A 17,664-nucleotide genomic window follows, 5' to 3' on the forward strand; every position below is an offset into this window, starting at 1 on the left:
GCTTTTCTGCTACTTTTGGCTAATCGTGAAGATGAGGATGATTGATTATATGATAAAATTGATGAAAGGACAGTCACAAAGAACGCCCAGGCTGGGATTTCAAACCCGTGACCCTGGCGTTGTAGCCACGGAGGTTGGCTTACGAACAGAAATGTTGAACAGTGAGTATAAGTTGCAAAATGTGTGCAAGATTGTATAACGGTGTTCTCACGTTGTTTTCACGCAATAATGTTTGATATAGTTTAAATTATCAATTGCTGATTGTGCTTTCGTAGCTGCGAAAAGAATGTAAATTAAAGCAATATAAATAAACACGTACGAATTGACGTTTATACATGAATATGCCACATTTTTTAGTTGTCTTTATGATTAACTCTGCATGATCATCGTTTAAGTTATTGTAATACCATCCTCCTTCCAATGGATTTTCAAATATCACACGGTGCATTTCTTGATATCACGCTCCCTTGAAAAGTATGTATTTCACCCAGGAAATGGCCTCGATACTTGATGCCAATTTTTCTTGCAAAAAGAAGGGTCATGAAGAAGGGACATTCACAATTAATATCCCGGAGTGGTTAAACATCGCGCTACGACGCCGGGTGCCGGGTTCGAATCCCGGGCTGGGCATGCTGATCCTTGTGACTGTTCCTTCACCATATCATCACTCATCCTCATCTTCGCGATTAGCCAACAGTGGCAAAAATGCACACTAAAATAAATCAAATCAATCAAATAACATCCATGCCTATACCGGACCTCGAACCCGAAACTTACGTAGCGAGATAAAATGTGGTCTCCACCTCAAGCTGAACACATGTTTGCAAGAGCATGCTCATCCGATATTTTTAAATATACTTCAGTTGAAGCCAGTGCATAATTATCCGTTGACAGATCACTCATTCTCCGAGAATATAGTGGCGAAAAAGTTATTACTATTTAAGGCTATTGGATGCGCGACCTAAAGGTGCGCTTGGGCTACATAATCGAACTTGCAAATACATTTTACTCCACGCATCTTTTAGTTCCGCCGCGCCATGTTGCAACTAACAGAAGACAACAGACTTGCAGACGACAGTTGACCGCAGGTAGCGAGAGAATTTTATGTTGAGTGAAGCCGCGGTCGCTCCTTCTCAACAACCAGGTAGCAAGCGCCTCCAGGGTTCTTGCTACTCAACAATGTTGGGTTGCTGAGTGGTCCTGGAGGCGCCCATTATTTCTTCCAATTTACCAAAAAAAAAAATACATTAAAAAGAAAAACTGGATTTACGTGTAATTTAACAATATTGAACATTTTTATCTAGTTATTTCTCATATACGCAACAATGAAAATTAACAGTTTCACCTGAACAAGGACATGAATGTAAATCCATCACGGAGCAGTCCTCTATGTGGAGACAAACTTATTAATGAATCTGAATTGGATTCATGTGTGTTGAAAAGAAAATTACAAAATGTGAGAAAAGTTTGACAAAATAAAACCATGATAGAACAAACATTTTAGTGGATTAGGTTCCATATTCTTGTTTTTTTAGTCCCATATTTTGGCAACAGTGCTAAAAAAAATCATCTGATGGTCAAGTAGGGTCCCTTATTGCACAACGTGGGACTAACTTCGTGTTCTGGCGTCAGACTCGAAATACCTACGTTGTTAGGTTTGATTCTCTTAGCATAAATACACTGAAAATGACATTTATTCTAAGAAAACCAAACCTGACAAGCCCAACTTAAAAACTTAGGCATTTAGCCTAACAATGAAATGTGACTACGGTGACGTCTGAACTCACGGTTGGTCTCGCGTTGTGTGATAATGGAGACGCCATAACAAGATAAAAAAAATATTTTTCGATACTTTTTACCTCTTGTATAACTGTGATGCGTACATCCTACGTTCATTGCACTAGTATTTCTACAGTTCATTGAATGATTATAGGTATGATTTTTGTTTAATTATTATAAATCCTTTGTATTTGACGTAAGTTAGAACACGCTGACCGAAGTCCGTAAATCGTATGGTTTTCATACCTCCATGGTTTTTACTGATATTTAAGAATGTAGGGTTATGTGTTTGTTATGCTGGACCTACAGTTTAAAAGTGGAATTCGACTACGACAACTGTATTTTATTTGCATCCACCGGGATCAAACCGGAAGTTGTTGATTTCACTCCATCAGTTAAGTGGATGTTACCATGTTAACACTTTCGTATAGCGGAGACTGATTTCTTATTTTTTACAGAAGAAAGTACTTATGCAAATAATTTTCTTTGGCGTTGTTGAAGTTCAGGAATGTAGTTTTGATCCATTATAATGCGAATTGAGGTGTTTTTCTGCCAAAATCTCTCTATTCCTGCTGCCGCCATTTGCACGAGAGTACAATGCGCACAATGTTCCGTGTGTTAGATGGCGAAACCCCGTAGTCAGTGTTTCACATTCAAACCACGCCGTGTTTTCGCTATAAGATGACTTGTGAAGGATGCGTCGTGAAGTTGTTTTCGGGTGTGGAAGATCCCGTAGATTTTATAATTCAACACGGAATCGTGAAGAAAGAAGTGGAATGCAGAAAATGTGGAAGTACATGCAAACTGCACATTGGAAAAGATGGGATGTGGAGGTACATCTGCACGAAGAGAGTCCAGGGACGTGGAAAGATAAAATTCAAAAGATTTCCGTGTGGATTTAAACAATTTGCCAGAAAGGGTACATTTATAGGAGAAAGTAAACTTACTGTACCGAAGATTATAATATTTTGTAATATGTGGCTGTTTTTGCCGTACCCAAGAAATGCTCTCATAAAATTTGAACTGGACATGAGCCCAAACACAGTTGTGGACTGGTCGAACCACTGTAGGCAAGTATGTGAGCAATGGGTAATTGAAAATTCTGCCCCAATAGGAGGTCAGGGAGTCATTGTAGAAATCGATGAAGCAAAGTTTGGAAAATCAAAGAAATGTATCAATAGAGGGGCATGTCCTCTTAACAGACTGTGGGTATTTGGAGGAATCGAAAGGGGAAACCCTAAACGTTTTTTCATGGTACCTGTAGAAAACCGAAGCGAAGAAACTCTGCTCGAAGTCATCCGCAAATTCATCCTTCCTGGAACAACTATAATCTCGGACTGCTGGAAAGCATATATCAACTTACATGGAGCAGGCTACAGACACCTGAGAGTTAACCATAGTGTGGAGTTCATCGATACACCCGCAAGTGGACATATTCATCAAGAGAACCTGCAGCGAATGATGAACGATGAAATTCCAGTTCACACTCAGAATATACAGAGAGTGTGGCGTAATGTTAGACATTCAATTCCAGTTTTTGGACGCAAGAAACATCACTTCACGGGCTACTTATCTGAGTACATCTTCAAGAGTAATTTTCCACTGGACAGAAGAATGCATGAATTTTTTAAACAAGCCGGTACCATGCAGTATATCTAACTATAGAATTTTGAAGCACCATTTATATTGTGATGAAGCTGAACAAGTGATATGAGTAAGTAAAGAATTCAATTTAAATTTCCTGAAGTGTGCTTGATTCTTATTTTTTTTTAAACTGCTTGCCTAACCTTACGGGAATTGGTTTGCGAGGTATTAGCGTAATTTCAAATCTGGGCACGAAAGTAGGTATTTTTCGGTGAACAAGGTTGCAACACTGCATGCACACTCCAAATCGACAAAACACTCGCCCAACGCACGCTGAATGGGTACGCTATAGCCATATTGTGTGTGGAAATAAGGAAGAACAGTAAGTACTCGTTACTGTGAGAAATATACATTATTTTTGTTAGAAATTCATTATTTCACCTAAAGAAATGTTCCGCAATGCAGAATAGTACGTTAGTAATGTAAAAAAGTGTGAAATAAATGATTTATGGGTGTCTCCTATATGAAAGTAGTACCGCAATTTTAACATGGTTTGATTTCGGTTTACATCTGTTAACACATACTGCAGAGTTTTAGCGATTACTTAAGATTTTCTTCAATATATGCTTTCGTGGTTAGGTTAGGTAGGTCAGGTTTGGTTCTCTTAGCATTAAAGTCCCTAAATGCATTCTGCTAAGGTTACTTCTACATTAATTCCCACTAGTCTATGATACTTACTGTCGCTTGTCAATGGAGAATACCTTGTTCATGGGAAGCGTGCAAGCTTGCGTAAGGTACTTTTTTTTTTCAACATAAATAACTTCTTTTTTTTTTTTCAACATAAATAACTTTTTTTTTCGACTCCAAACAATGCTCATTACTTTAAGGAAGGTTAAAATTTCATGTGACGATTTCCAAAATTCTACGATAAGTAGTCTTTCTGCTAGGAGAATTTGAAAAAAGAAATCTTAAAAGAATCTGAACCGTTTCCAAGATTAGTTACATCTTCGTCATGTTTGCAGCAAAACTTTAAGGGGTCATTCCATGTCAAATGAACCAATTTTTACAAAAATTGGTTGCATGACCATTTTAGAAAAATTTCATTTTTAGTACATACATTTGTACATGTTTCTAGATATCAAAACCAATGTAAAAAAAGAATGTTGTCTTTAGTTCTCCTGGGGCAGCCATTTTTCCAACATGGCGCATGGCTTTTTTTTTGCTCATGTAGCACTTTTCAGAAACCTTAATATCTCAAAAACCATTATAGCTAGACACCTTAAACAAAATTCATTAAATGTATGTATTTGATTTTTAAGCCCGATTTTTTAATGAAGGGGTTTAGTCTAAGGCTCGAATTTTTTTTTTCATGTGTAAACCTTCCTGCAGGGTGTCTGTAAATAAATATCAGTGCTTAGAAATGCAACCTTTTTTACAGCATGGGCTCAAACAAGGCTGTTCATTGAATTTTGACAGTTTTCGGGATTAAATATTTCAGATGGATCCTCTTCAAAAATTGGCACAAAGGAAGCCCTGCATGAACCTAACTCACAGTAACAATCTCAACTTTTAGATTTAACTCGTTTTGGTCAATATGAGGTAGCATATGTCACCTAATTTCTGAAATTAGCGGAAACTAATGTTGAAAAGGTCAGAATCATCAGTTTGATTGCTACCACTTGGTCAAGAAAAATTATGTGATGAAATGAATGTTTCTGTTAATTTACTTAGAAACTCAGTGAAAGAACTTAGAATTCTGCCTGATTTAAGGAAGAGAATGAATAGGAAACTGGAGCTGACAAGACCAACTGGTCATTGGTACCTAATGAATCAAACCATTTGCAATGAAATTTCGCAGATTTTCAAATGTCATACCTTGTAATTTCAATTTCTGGTAAGTCAAGTATTAAAACCTTATGTTACTATATTTTCTGAGGCTTTATTTAACCCAAATTTAAAAAAGAAAAAGAAAATACTTCGTTATTCTAAGTATGGGATGTAGTTTAACCTTACTTTGCAACGTCAGAAATTAGGTGACATACATTACCTCATATTGACCAAAACAAGTTAAATCTAAAAGTTGAGATTTTACTGCGAGTTAGGTTCATGCAGGACTTCCTTTGTGCCAATTTTTGAAGAGGACCCATCTGAGATGTTTAATCCCGAAAACTGTCAAAATTCAATGAATGGCCATGTTTGAGCCCATGCTGTAAAAAAGAGTTGCATTTCTAAGCACTGATATTTTATTTACAGACACCCTGCAGGCAGGTTTACACATGAAAAAAAAAATCAAGCCTTAGACTAAACCCCTTCATTGAAAAAAACGGGCTTAAAAATCCAATTTTTTAACTATCGTTACCCCAATTTCCACCATAATTTTCGTACTTACGATGCAATTTTAAGCAAAACATACTTGAATATCATAGAAAGTATACTTTATCAGCTACAAAATGAATATTATTTCAGGTCTCTAGCTCTAATGTTTTTTGAGATATTAAGGTTTCTGAAAAGTGCTACATGAGCATAAAAAGCCATGCGCCATGTTGGAAAAATGGCTGCCCCAGGATAACTAAAGAGAATATTTTTTTTACATTGGTTTTGATATCTAGTAACATGTACTAAAAATGATTTTTTTCTAAAATGGTCATGCAACCACCATTGGATGGTTTGGCATGGAATGACCCTAAGTGCATTGTAAACATACTTGATAAACATTATGCCTACAGGTTTTTCATCTGTGATTCAATGAACAATTAAGACTGTTAAATCATAAAGCTAACCCTAATATCGCTTCCGATTGTTAAATGATTTTTCGCAAGATTTAAAGGAGTACTTGCAATACTAGAAGCGTCTGAGGAAGTAAGTTAGAAGATTGGAGACACAATTATCATGGTTGAGAGCTTCCTATACTAGAGAAATTATGATTTGCAAGCATCTTCGTACTATCCAGATATTTGTATTATCTGATGCATCCGAAATGGATATCAGATAATTCGAAATCCGGATATCTGTCGTTCAGATTTTGTGGTCTACGCTATTTTTTTGGTAAGACTTGAGATGACCGGAACTCTCTCCGAATTTCTTCATATTTGACATAGTCACTAATTGAGGCCTCCTAATCACGAATCTGAAGTTAAAATTTGTCGGAAACTTCTAGAAATTGCGAACCTATGACGCTAGCCTCACGAACCATTGGCGCTAGCCCCACGAACCATTGGCACGTGGTTAGGTTAGTTTCAGTTAGGTTAGGCAAACATAGTTAAAATTTTGTGTCATGGTAGTATCAGGATCTAGAAATTGCAAATAATTGCGAACCATTGACGCTAGCCCCACGAACCTTGGTGCATGGTTAGGTTAGGCAAACATAGTTAAAATTTGGTGTCGTGGTAGTATCAGGAATATATATATTTGCTTGTGAAACAAAAAATTTCACAAAAATCAACGGTTTCCATTCCGAAAACTAACGTCTTATTTTTGCTTATTTTGCAATTTCTAGACGTTTCCGACAAATTTTAACTTCAGATTCGTGATTAGGAGGCCTCAATTAGTGAGTATGCCAAATATGAGGAAAATCGTAGAGGGGTCCGGTCATCTCAAGTCGTTCCCCTCCATAAAACAGATGTCTATTTTGAATATCTAACCACCAAACACTCGTCGCGAACTAACAGACATACAATTTTTGCACAAAATCATCAATGGTAAACTTAAAACCAAATTTCTAATCAATCAGTTTCATCTACGACTACCCACACTGCCAACCCACAGCGTAAAGCTCTTTCATAGTTCCAGTCCTAGGCTCTTCCTTCTACCCTGCAAATATTGATAATTTCTTGTCAACGGAGTTCCCGACAATCATTAAGAATGTACGTATAGTTTTTTTTTTTCCTTTGATGTCTTGAATTGTCTTGTTTTGTTGTTTTCGTGCTATAGTTTCAGTATAAAATGATCTTTTGGTACTTTATCTGAAACTTTAAGTAAATAAAGAAATAAAATCTAACCAACCAACTTTTGATTATTTTTTTACATTTGTATACATATAAAGGTATGACAACACTTGCCAACAAGAAACATGGCTACTGTATATTTGCTATAAAGTTGCATTTTTAAAAATACATTTAAGTGTTAGAGCATGGACTTTTTAAATGAGGATATATATATCATCAGAAAATCGTAAGACAAATTTAGTTTGGGGGAAGGGGAGATGCATCAGTTCTAGTAACGGGGTTCTTTGAGCTAGGTTAAAAGTATTAAATTTCGTCTACTTACGTAAGTAAGTATATATTCGTTGTAAACTAAGTTTCGGAAGCTTTACTGCTTCCTTCTTCAGGTGGTCGTAGTTTAGGCTCGGAACATCAAGCCACGTCGGAGAAGTGTCATACGAGGATACAAGGTAAAAGGTTGGGGTTAAAAACACTTCATCGCGCTTGACACATACAAATTTGAAACTACCGTTGTTAAAAACCCTTAACACTCACAAAAAACATATTAAAATCACCAACGCGGTATGCTTGAGTGGCCCTCTTGACCTGACCACCTAAAGAAGGAAGCCGTAAAGCTTCCGAAACGTAGTTTACAACGAATATATACTCACTTACATAAGTAGACGAAATTAAATACTTCTAACATATTTTTGTTTATAAATAGTGAGTAATACGCACGTAACCAATATGCTTTTGAGCTAGGTGCAGGCCCATAGCCAGAAAGGAGCCTAAAGGAGAAAAAATTTGGGGGTAGAAGCCCTGAAGATGAATTTCTCAGTATATTACAACAAGATGTTTCATCCTGCTAAGGAAGTGTGGCTTTCAGCCCCTGAGCCCTTCCCCTGGCTACGTGGCTGGCTAGGTACTTTAGGGCAACTACCATAAAAAGCCTCTTTTAAAAAATATTCCTTGTCAATTGTTTTGAAAACAATATAAAAAAACGTTTTGGGGGAAATTTAATTTTAAATGTCATCTCTAATTTACTTATCTGAGAAATTATTATTATGTACTTACTCATTTAGGAACTCAGCCCATTTGATAAGGTATTTACACAATTTCTTTCATAAATAACTTTACTGAAGGTTCCTTTCTTGACTTCATTTCTTTGTTTTGTAGCAACAATCAAGATATTTCACTCACTGTTTGGAGTAACGAAGATTTCATCATCACGTGTGAATCATGGCATTGCATATTAGTATATTACCAAATGAATTACTGTTCAAAATATTTTCCCATATTTCAACGCAAGACCTGATATTGAATGTTAGCAACGTGTGTGTGCACTGGAAAAACTTAACAAAGGACCCAGCTACATGGAAGCAACGGATATTTGTTTGTGATAGAGTTGACCGTGTGGATGACATCCTGAGAATACTTCCCCAGTCCCCTCTTCTATGTGAATTCCACATGAGAAACAGACGCTCGCAGGATGAGGTGACGAAAATTTTAAGTGCATTGTTCCATCTCTGCCGTGTTCTGCACACATTAGTTTTTGAAAAAGTAACCGTGGATACATACACCACCATTAAGGATTCCATTAAGAATCTTCAAGACCTGCAAGTACTGATCCTTAATTCCAATATTGCGCTTGTAGATTCCGAGAAATCGTGTAGAAGCCTGTGTGAGGCTTTTGAGAAACCTACGAAGCTACGGAAGTTAATAGTGCCTCCTGCCATTCATCTAAATGGCACTCACCTTAGGTTGATAGCCGAAAACTGCAACTTCCTAGAGGAACTAGCCATCACAGGTGCTAGACGTGTAAGTGACAGTGACATGATATATTTCATAGAGAAACGAAAAGATACATTAGTCGTGCTGAAAATCTCAGGGTATAACTTGACAGACAACTTCTTCAGCAAGTTACGCATCTGTACAAAATTGAGAACGCTTGCAATTTGTGATTGCCGCAGTATGAGTACCACCAGCATCTGGAGCATCGGAGAGTTGCACTTGAAGTCGCTCTCTCTATACTGGATGCAGTTTTCATCGTCGCACATGACAAAGTTCTTTACCGAAGGGAACGTGGCAGGCTTGCTAGAGTTGGATCTGTCTCTTTCCCCCGCAGTGGATGACCACGTAACTGAGGCAATATCTGTTAATTGCATCATACTACAGAGTCTAAGCCTTAGTGGGTGTAGAAGAGTTAGCGACACTGGTGTAAAAATGATTCTGAATGGCTGTAAATCTTTAAGGAATTTAAGGCTCTCCAATATGTTATTCCTTACGGGAGATTTTCTTCATTTTGTGCCTGTATTGGGACTCTCCCTTAGGTTCTTGTCTGTTGACAAACACTTGAAGAGTAAGTTGCCTCAAGACCAAGATTTTTTCCGGAAAGTGAAAATAGAATGGTGTTAAGATCGCTATTATGAATGAAAGGAAGGAAATTATTTTACACCACATTCAGACATGATTTGTACTTTTCTTAGCTTAAATATTCTAGCATTCCAGTGTTACGTTGGTGACATTCACACATAAAGTGTAAGGTTCTAGACACGTGATTTCAAACTGAACCGATTTTGTAGAATTATGAAGTACTTCACGGTGTCTGTTAAAAAATGAAATAAACTTGAGTATGATGACATAGCCTGGCTGCATGAAAAGCATTAATGAAAATGTGTTATGTGTACGACGTTTGAAGAATGTAGCAAAGTTTGACTTCATTTGTCTGTGAAGCATAGGCTGATAATTTTTGTTGGTGAAATATGCAAATTATATGCATTCGCAAACATTTGAACCTTAATGCAATTAAAAAATAATAATTTCCAGATTGATTCATTTTGTTATTTACATGGGGGTAGAATAGCTTTTTGTGGAATGCCCCTTACATACGGTATTCCTTCAACTGCATTATAATTCTGGTAGGAGATGGTTGCAGTTTGCACAGCCTTAATTACATTAATTGCTAGAAACATGTCATTTCAAATTAAGTACTGTATTATGTTTTAACCATGATCATTGTAAAAAGTGTTTTTCTGGAGAGTATTAATACAGTGTGATGCATCTGCATGCCTGCTGCTGGAGAAAAGTTTTTAGAATGAGAATGTGGAGGAAGTGCTATCATAAGTGACTCTTTTTATACCAGCTATGTGGTCAAAAAATAACTTTTGCTCAAATGTTGATGTTTTCCATTTTGTGTATGCGGATTGCAAGCATACTAGGTTATAACTTATTAGTTAATAAAAAAATTCCTAGTATATAAATTGTTGATAGAATATTGTAGTATTTTTTTCTTGGTGTTTTAATCCTATATCAACAATTATGTTTTGTTTTAATTTGAACACATGTATTTTATCAATGTGTGGGTGTGTGTATCATACAAAAATATGTAAACATACTATGTTATCGTAGTTTTTGTGGGCTGCTGTTGTGAAAGCACAGTTTTGTTTCAAGTTTTATATGCAATAAAATTTTACAATATTTTTATAAAGATTTCTTGTGATGTTCTTCATGGATTCCTTGTACCAGGCACAAGAGTGTCAATAGTTATTAAACCTCAGGCTCCTTTTAAAGTAGCCTTAAAGGAAACTTGTTAATTTGCTTGTAAATATTGGAAACCCACACAGAGCAAATGCATTTCTTTCACTGTAAATGATATTTCCATCAAGGGAAAGTTGAGCAAAATTGGTCGAGTCAAGATGAGAAACAATAGAAATCTCGTTTCTTGCAACATAAGAATCATTATTCAAATAACAACCAGCCCTTCAGCTTTAGGAACATATCAATTTTCTTCTAGTGTTTCTTCTAATAATAATTGTATATTTTATAAATTCATTTAGTTGCTAAACTCCATACTGTCATATAATCTCCGTAAGAGCAGTTCCCAGGCAGGTGGAGGTAATTTTTGTCCTGAATTAACAACTCTCAATCTATTGGTATTTGGTTTAAATAGGATTGATTACTTGTAGAATAAATGCCCTTGAGCTATTGACAAGGCCAGTACTGGAAGGGTTTCTAATTTTTTGAGGGCTAACAGCACTCTCATCTCCAAGGTAGAAGTCCTGCTGATAGTAATGCTAGCTCTTGAAAGCTTGGAAACCATTCCTGAACTGACCTGGTTGATAGCCTGAGAGAATATATTCATCATTCGTTTCCAAGAAAGCTTCAAGATTTGCTTCATGATTACTTGTTCATTCATCTCATCTCAATTTTAGGAAGCTTTCATTGATGGGAGTGAATATGTTTCGAAATTATGTATGTGGTGTTTAAGGCTTGCAGAAAAATGAGAAATCAGTTACTACTACAAAAGCTGTATCAGAAGGAATGTAATGTTTAGTTAGTCTGTACTCAGCTGATCCTTAAAGACAAAACACATGAATGGAAAGAGGACACATTGAAGATTTTGTTTGTCGCTGGAAAAGTCTTAGTTGTGCTTAAACTTGTTGCAGTTTTTTTTCTCCATAAGGGATTTTGAAAATAAGTTCATATTTTTCAAACATCGTGTCTAGCTTAATAATCCAGTTGAGAAACTGTTTCGCGTCCACTTGCAACATGGGGAGAAATTCATACTCTGTTGTGTTGTTGGGGTTATTTTTAGTAGCATTCCCCATTTCGACGATATTGAAGTAAATGCTCACCTGGTGTGAAACTGTCACTCTTCGCCTTAAACAATTTTGCATTGTATTTTTCTTATTTGACATTGCTTTTTTGCCTCTTTTGGGTAATCGTGATAAGGATAGATGAAGATTAAATGAAACACATATTCCTAAGCTGGAATCTTCAGTTGCAAGTAAATGGTATTTTGCTCGTCACCTGATGTCTAAATTAAATTCACATTTGCTCCATGTAAAACTAGCAATGAATGATTAATTAACAAAAGGGTACATATTAGACCCCCAATCCCCTACATAAATAATGCAATCACCCAGAAATACCATCTAAAACTAACACCATTACTCTTAACCATTGATGGGGTGTAGACATACAAATGTTAATCTCCCTTCCTCGTAGCACAGTGTGCTACATTTTGCAGACTAATGAGGCTATGGCATCTGGACTTGCAACCAGTATAATCCTCTGTGGGGACTTGTGTTGTCCCGTCATCTGTCGCATCACCATTCATCCTCATCTTTGCGACGAGATGAAAGTGGCAGAAAAGCAATGTAAACCATTGATGAACTAAACTGGCAACCCATCTCTCAATGCTTCTTCATCACAAATTTTAAAGGGGAGTCTGACATTTTGGTGCCAGGACATTTTGATGCAAGCAACAGCTAACCTTCTGTACAGAAACAAATTAATGTTCTTTTGAATTCAATGCTCTCTATTGCATTCCTTACATACAAGCAATGTTACATGGAAAACTTATTGGACAATACCTTGTGAGTAGCGAACGATGCTTGTCCTTTCATATGCAGACATAAGTGTTTCAAGTCGAACACAACAGTCTTTGTACCTTACTTCTTAGCCACTCGGTGTTTCCGTCAATAAATTGACCATAACGAGTTTCGTTGACTGCTACTTCTCGACACAGGACTTCTAGGAACCACCAAATCATGGGATGGACAGTGGAAACATGCGACTGGAATCCTTGATGCCAGTACTTCTGGTATCATGCGGCATTGAACTGAGAATGTTGCATCATTTGCATATCTTATCTTGCAACCCACTCGGTGATATATACATTTTGAAAGTGAATGCCAGAGGTCAGAGGTGAAAGGGTGTGTAAAAGAGTCACCAAACGTTATGAACCAAAATGTCCTAGACCTATGATTTACCCAGATGTTCCTGTGCGTTTCTGATGGTCACCGACTACTGAAGGAACTTCATTTACTATCGTACAGCAACTGCATCCAATGTTAACTCCATTTTGAACAGAGTGTTGGTTATCAAGTTTTACTCCCGAGCCCCTACATTTATCAAGTTAATACATATCATACATTTGAAACTTCCAGCAGAGAGTATATTTAATGGCATTAGCTCCAGTGATACATAAGTTGGCAATATGAAAAGAGTATGAACCACATTTATTTATTGTCATAACATGTATGGAAATAATTGTTGGTATTATTTAAGTACTCCTTCAGAAAATAAATCCATTTGCCTCATTTTTTTAAATGTTATTTACACAATTTCTTTCATTTGTTTTGTAGAAACAATCAAGATATTTTGCCTTGCCGACTGGAGTACCCAAGAATTCATCATCAGATGTGAATCATGGCCTTGCATATTAATAGTATTTTGCCAAATGAGTTATTGCTGAAAATATTTTCCTATGTTTCAACACAAGACTTAATATGGAATGTTAGCGATGTGTGTGTACAATGGAACAACCTAGCTAAGGATGAAGTTGCATGGAAGGAACGTATATTTGTTTGCGACGGAGTTGACAATGCAGATGACACTGTCAGGATTCTTTCCCAACTCCCTTTCCTGCGTAAATTCCACATGAGAAACACAGACTGTGATGAAAAGGGAAAGGACATTTTGAGTGCATTGTTCCAGCACTGTTCCATTCTGGACACCTTAGTTCTTGACGACGTGCTGGTGGATATATATATTATCATTAAGAATTCCATCAAGAAATTTAAACAGCTACAAGTACTGATTCTTGACCCCGAATATTCATTTAAACGCCGACGATTAGGAGTTTTTAGTTTACGGAATTGCACTAGAAATCTGAGTGAGGCCTTTGACAAGCCTACACAGCTAAGGAAATTAATAATTCCTAGTGCCACTCGACTAACTGGCACTCACCTTATGTCGATAGCTGAAAACTGCAGCTTCCTTGAAGAACTAGACATCACAGGTGCCAGATGCATCAGTGATAGTGATATGATAAGTTTCATAGAGAAACGGAAAGACACATTAGTTGTGCTGAAAGTCGCAGGGTCTAACTTGACAGATAACTTCTCCAGCAAGTTAAGCGTCTGTAAGGGTCTGAAAACGCTTGGTATTCTTGATTGCTATCTTATGGAAAGCATGTGTAGCATTGGACAGTTGCAGTTGAAGTCATTATCTCTGCACAGCACAAAGATTCCATCATCTCATGTGTCAAAGTATTTTAGTGAAGAGAACGGAGCAAGCTTATTAGAGTTACAGTTGTCTGATTCTACCACTGTAGATGATTCTGTAATCGAGGCAATAGCTCTTAATTGTGTCTTACTGAAGAGCCTAAGCCTTTCTGAATGTCCAAGTGTTACCGACAATGGTGTAAAATTAATTCTGAATCACTGTCAATCTTTAAGGAAATTAAGGCTCTGTAAAATGTGTCTTAATGGAGATTTTTTTGATTTTGTGCCTTTAGATGGATCTCTTAAGCATTTATGTGTTGACATCGGCCAGAGGAATATGGTACCCATAGACAAATATTCTTTTCATAAAGTGAAACTAGAATTGTGTTAAGATTGCCAGTGTGAATCATTGTTACAAATGGCTCCATGGAACCAGAAATGCCAAAAAATAAATTTTGCTCACGTGTGTGGTGTTTACACATGGTTCGCATCCAAACAGTAAGTTATAAATGGTTCGCTAATCAATAACAAAGTGATATCTTTAAGATCTGAGCCGATACTTTAAAATTGTAATAATTAAAACTTGTTCAAAATATTGATTAACATGTGTGTAAGTATTTCAGTCAAATTATATGAATCAATTTGCGAGACGTTTTGCTTTAAAATATTCAAGTGTTACATTAGAATTTTAAATTACATGTTACATTGTAAAAACAATAATTTTTCAAACAAATCTGAGGCAAAATAGAAAAAACTTCAAATTTTTCATAATTTTCAGGATAATTATACACTGCGGATCACTTTCGCAGAGTCTGTGAAAGATCAAAATTCCAGTTAAGTATCGGTAAATAAATTCCAACTGATACTTTCCAATACCGGTATCGGCTCGGCCCTAATATCTTTTGTATGTAAATTAATGAGAAAGGATGTTTCTATAATTTGTTAGTGTTTTCAAACAGTTATAGCTTTATTCTTGTATGAGCAATTGTGTTTCTTTCAATGTATAAATGAATACACATGATTATTTTTACAAGGTGTGTGTATATCATACAAAATATGCAAACATATGTTAATTCTCAGAATGTATTGAGAATGGTTCCTTATTAATGTGGATTATTAATAACTTGGAGATTACTGACTATTTAGTACTTTTACCTATACATATTCTAACACATTCTCTCATCTTCAGGCAAAAGGAAATTTGTTCTTGTGAATGAAAGAGAGGAGGTGCTCTCTCGAAACATAGTGTTAGAAGTATAGGTACAAGCACTAGACAATGGATAATATTCTATTAACATGCATGGTAATAATATGTAATGCGAAGATTTGTGCACAGTTGTTATCAATATTAAAATATTATTTGCTTGAAAGTTTTACATGAAATAAAATTTTGCAACACTTTGAAAAATATTGGTATCCATTCGAAAAAATCCTTGCACTAAACTGAAGAGCGTCAAATTTATGCAGTGGCTATTAAAGCTCAGGATCTTTAAAATAGCCTTAACATTTAGTGGACAGCTGGTAATACTGTCTTACCAGCACCACTTGCCATTTCATCAACACTTCAGTTCACTTGTTCATTTGCATACATATGAGGGTATGACACTCAAATTACAAAACAATATATCAATTTGTCACTATTATTAACAAGCCCAAATTGAAAATGTCTGTTTCCCTCTGAATACTATGGGATAGATTTTATAAATTGGCTATCTTAGACTACCACTTTTTCCTGTTAGGGTCTAGCAGGAAATGTCCAATTTTCAAAACCTTCCCAAAGTTAGGGTTTTCTAAAAATTTGCATATATATATTTTTTAAAAATTGGGAGGGGGATTACATGTCCTCAAAGAGCGGTCTTTTGTTGTGCTTCCCTGCAAATTTGGTCCAGACTGCCAACACCAAAAGTGTAATTTCCAGAAAATTTTCTTCAAGCTGGCAACACTGCTTTCCTTATAAATTGTTATTTTCCCACCGAAGATGTATCACTCTATTTTCAATTAAACTTTGCATGGTTGTAGGAGTGTACCTTTTTTGTGATTCACTTTAGTCCATTGGGGTGGTCATAGGGCTATGCCGAATACCAATTTCTTCGTCACTCTTCCTTTAACTTCCATTATTGGGAGGTACATTGTGTAAATTTCAACTCTCTCCCTGCTAAAAGCCATTTAATTTCGAAAGAAAACAAAACTGATTTTATCACCCTATGACGATTAGTTCTTGAAGTAAGTGTTTTTTTGTTTTTTTCTGCAAGTTTGAAAAGCACACACTTCAAAACTTCCCATCGTGAGAAGCTATTTATGCACGCAAGGCTCCATCCACGAAAGGTTAATGAAAACTTGTTAGTATGCTTGTAAATATGCATACAGCAAAAGCCTATAAATGTCCATAAATGATAACATTTAATATCTTTTCCAAACATATATGTAAAAATTATACACCTTAAATGTACCAAATTTAATCCATTAGACGAAGAAAATAAAGTGTTAAAGGGTATTATCGAAAGGGGGTGGGGGTGGAAAAATATCCAACTCTTACATAATAGGCCTTAATTGACACACGGGTTCTGAGGGGGATTCTTAATTAAACTTTGGGGGGGACAGTATCCAACTCTAGGTTTTAGATTTAGTTAGAGGGGGATTTAGCAATAAATTGAGGGGGTATCCAATTCTTGTGGATTATTATTGTCTTAGACTTTTGTGGAAGTTCTGGTGTGGAGAATGAGAATTATTTGTTTGGAGGAGGCAATATTCACTCTTCAATATCAACAATAAGTTTAAAATTGGCATGGAAATTTTCGTGGTAGGATTGAGTGAAATTTAAAGGGGGGGGGGGATAGAAAGTTCTTAATAGAGTGTTAAATCTTAGATTGTCAAGTGATTTCTGTAGTGGAGAGAGAGTTCGAACATTACATTTTGGAGTCTGCATTTAGTGATATGGTAGGTATCCACACGTTTTCGACCCCGAACGTGCTAAAAAAGAGGCTGCGTGGAAAAGAGTAAATATCTTGGGATCCTAAGAAAGTATTGACACCCCATTAAATGAATATTCTTGAAAGCCTGCAAAGAAATAGATGTGAAAATTTTCTTGCTCGCTTCGCTCCCAATACTTTGTCCCTAGGATGCGTGTTTGGCGCTTTAATGAGGTGAATGTGAAGTTTTTATACTATAGCTGCATTACAAGACAAGCGATATTCTCGATTATGATGAACGATTTTAGGGGTCGTCATGGGTGATGGGCCCCCTGTTTAGGCAGGAGGAGCAGATCAAGTATAGTGTTCAGTAATGCTAAGAAAAATATTACTTTCAGTAGACATGCTGTTGTAATTAAATACTTTGTGGGGATTACAATATGGTTTGAAGGCACAAATGAT

The 17,664-nt window shown here is 36.3% G+C and overlaps 1 protein-coding gene across 4 annotated transcripts; it reads left to right on the plus strand.

Annotated features, from left to right (window-relative positions):
* The first annotated feature begins 1,618 nt into the window (after positions 1 to 1,618).
* On the plus strand, positions 1,619 to 15,686 carry LOC146000201 (uncharacterized). Of its 4 annotated transcripts, none has more exons than XM_083137588.1 (2): positions 1,619 to 1,933; positions 8,460 to 10,904. In XM_083137588.1, exon 2 carries the CDS (start codon positions 8,523 to 8,525, stop codon positions 9,696 to 9,698), a length of 1,176 nt encoding a protein of 391 aa, XP_082993714.1. In that variant the 5' UTR covers positions 1,619 to 1,933; positions 8,460 to 8,522; the 3' UTR covers positions 9,699 to 10,904. The 4 variants fall into 4 exon arrangements, 3 of the variants coding, with proteins under 3 accessions (XP_082993714.1, XP_082993712.1, XP_082993715.1); XR_014443484.1 differs by lacking the exons at positions 1,619 to 1,933; positions 8,460 to 10,904 and adding exons at positions 1,995 to 3,493; positions 13,433 to 15,686; XM_083137586.1 differs by lacking the exon at positions 1,619 to 1,933 and adding an exon at positions 1,995 to 3,493.
* The last annotated feature ends 1,978 nt before the right edge of the window (positions 15,687 to 17,664 follow it).

Source organism: Lepisma saccharinum, chromosome 16 (assembly GCF_977018435.1).
Source record: "Lepisma saccharinum chromosome 16, izLepSacc3.1, whole genome shotgun sequence".
Taxonomy (NCBI): domain Eukaryota; kingdom Metazoa; phylum Arthropoda; class Insecta; order Zygentoma; family Lepismatidae; genus Lepisma; species Lepisma saccharinum.

Excerpts from the sequence above, each read along its gene's own strand:
- LOC146000201 (XM_083137588.1), top strand. The coding sequence starts at position 8,523 with ATGGCATTGCATATTAGTATATTACCAAATGAATTACTGTTCAAAATA.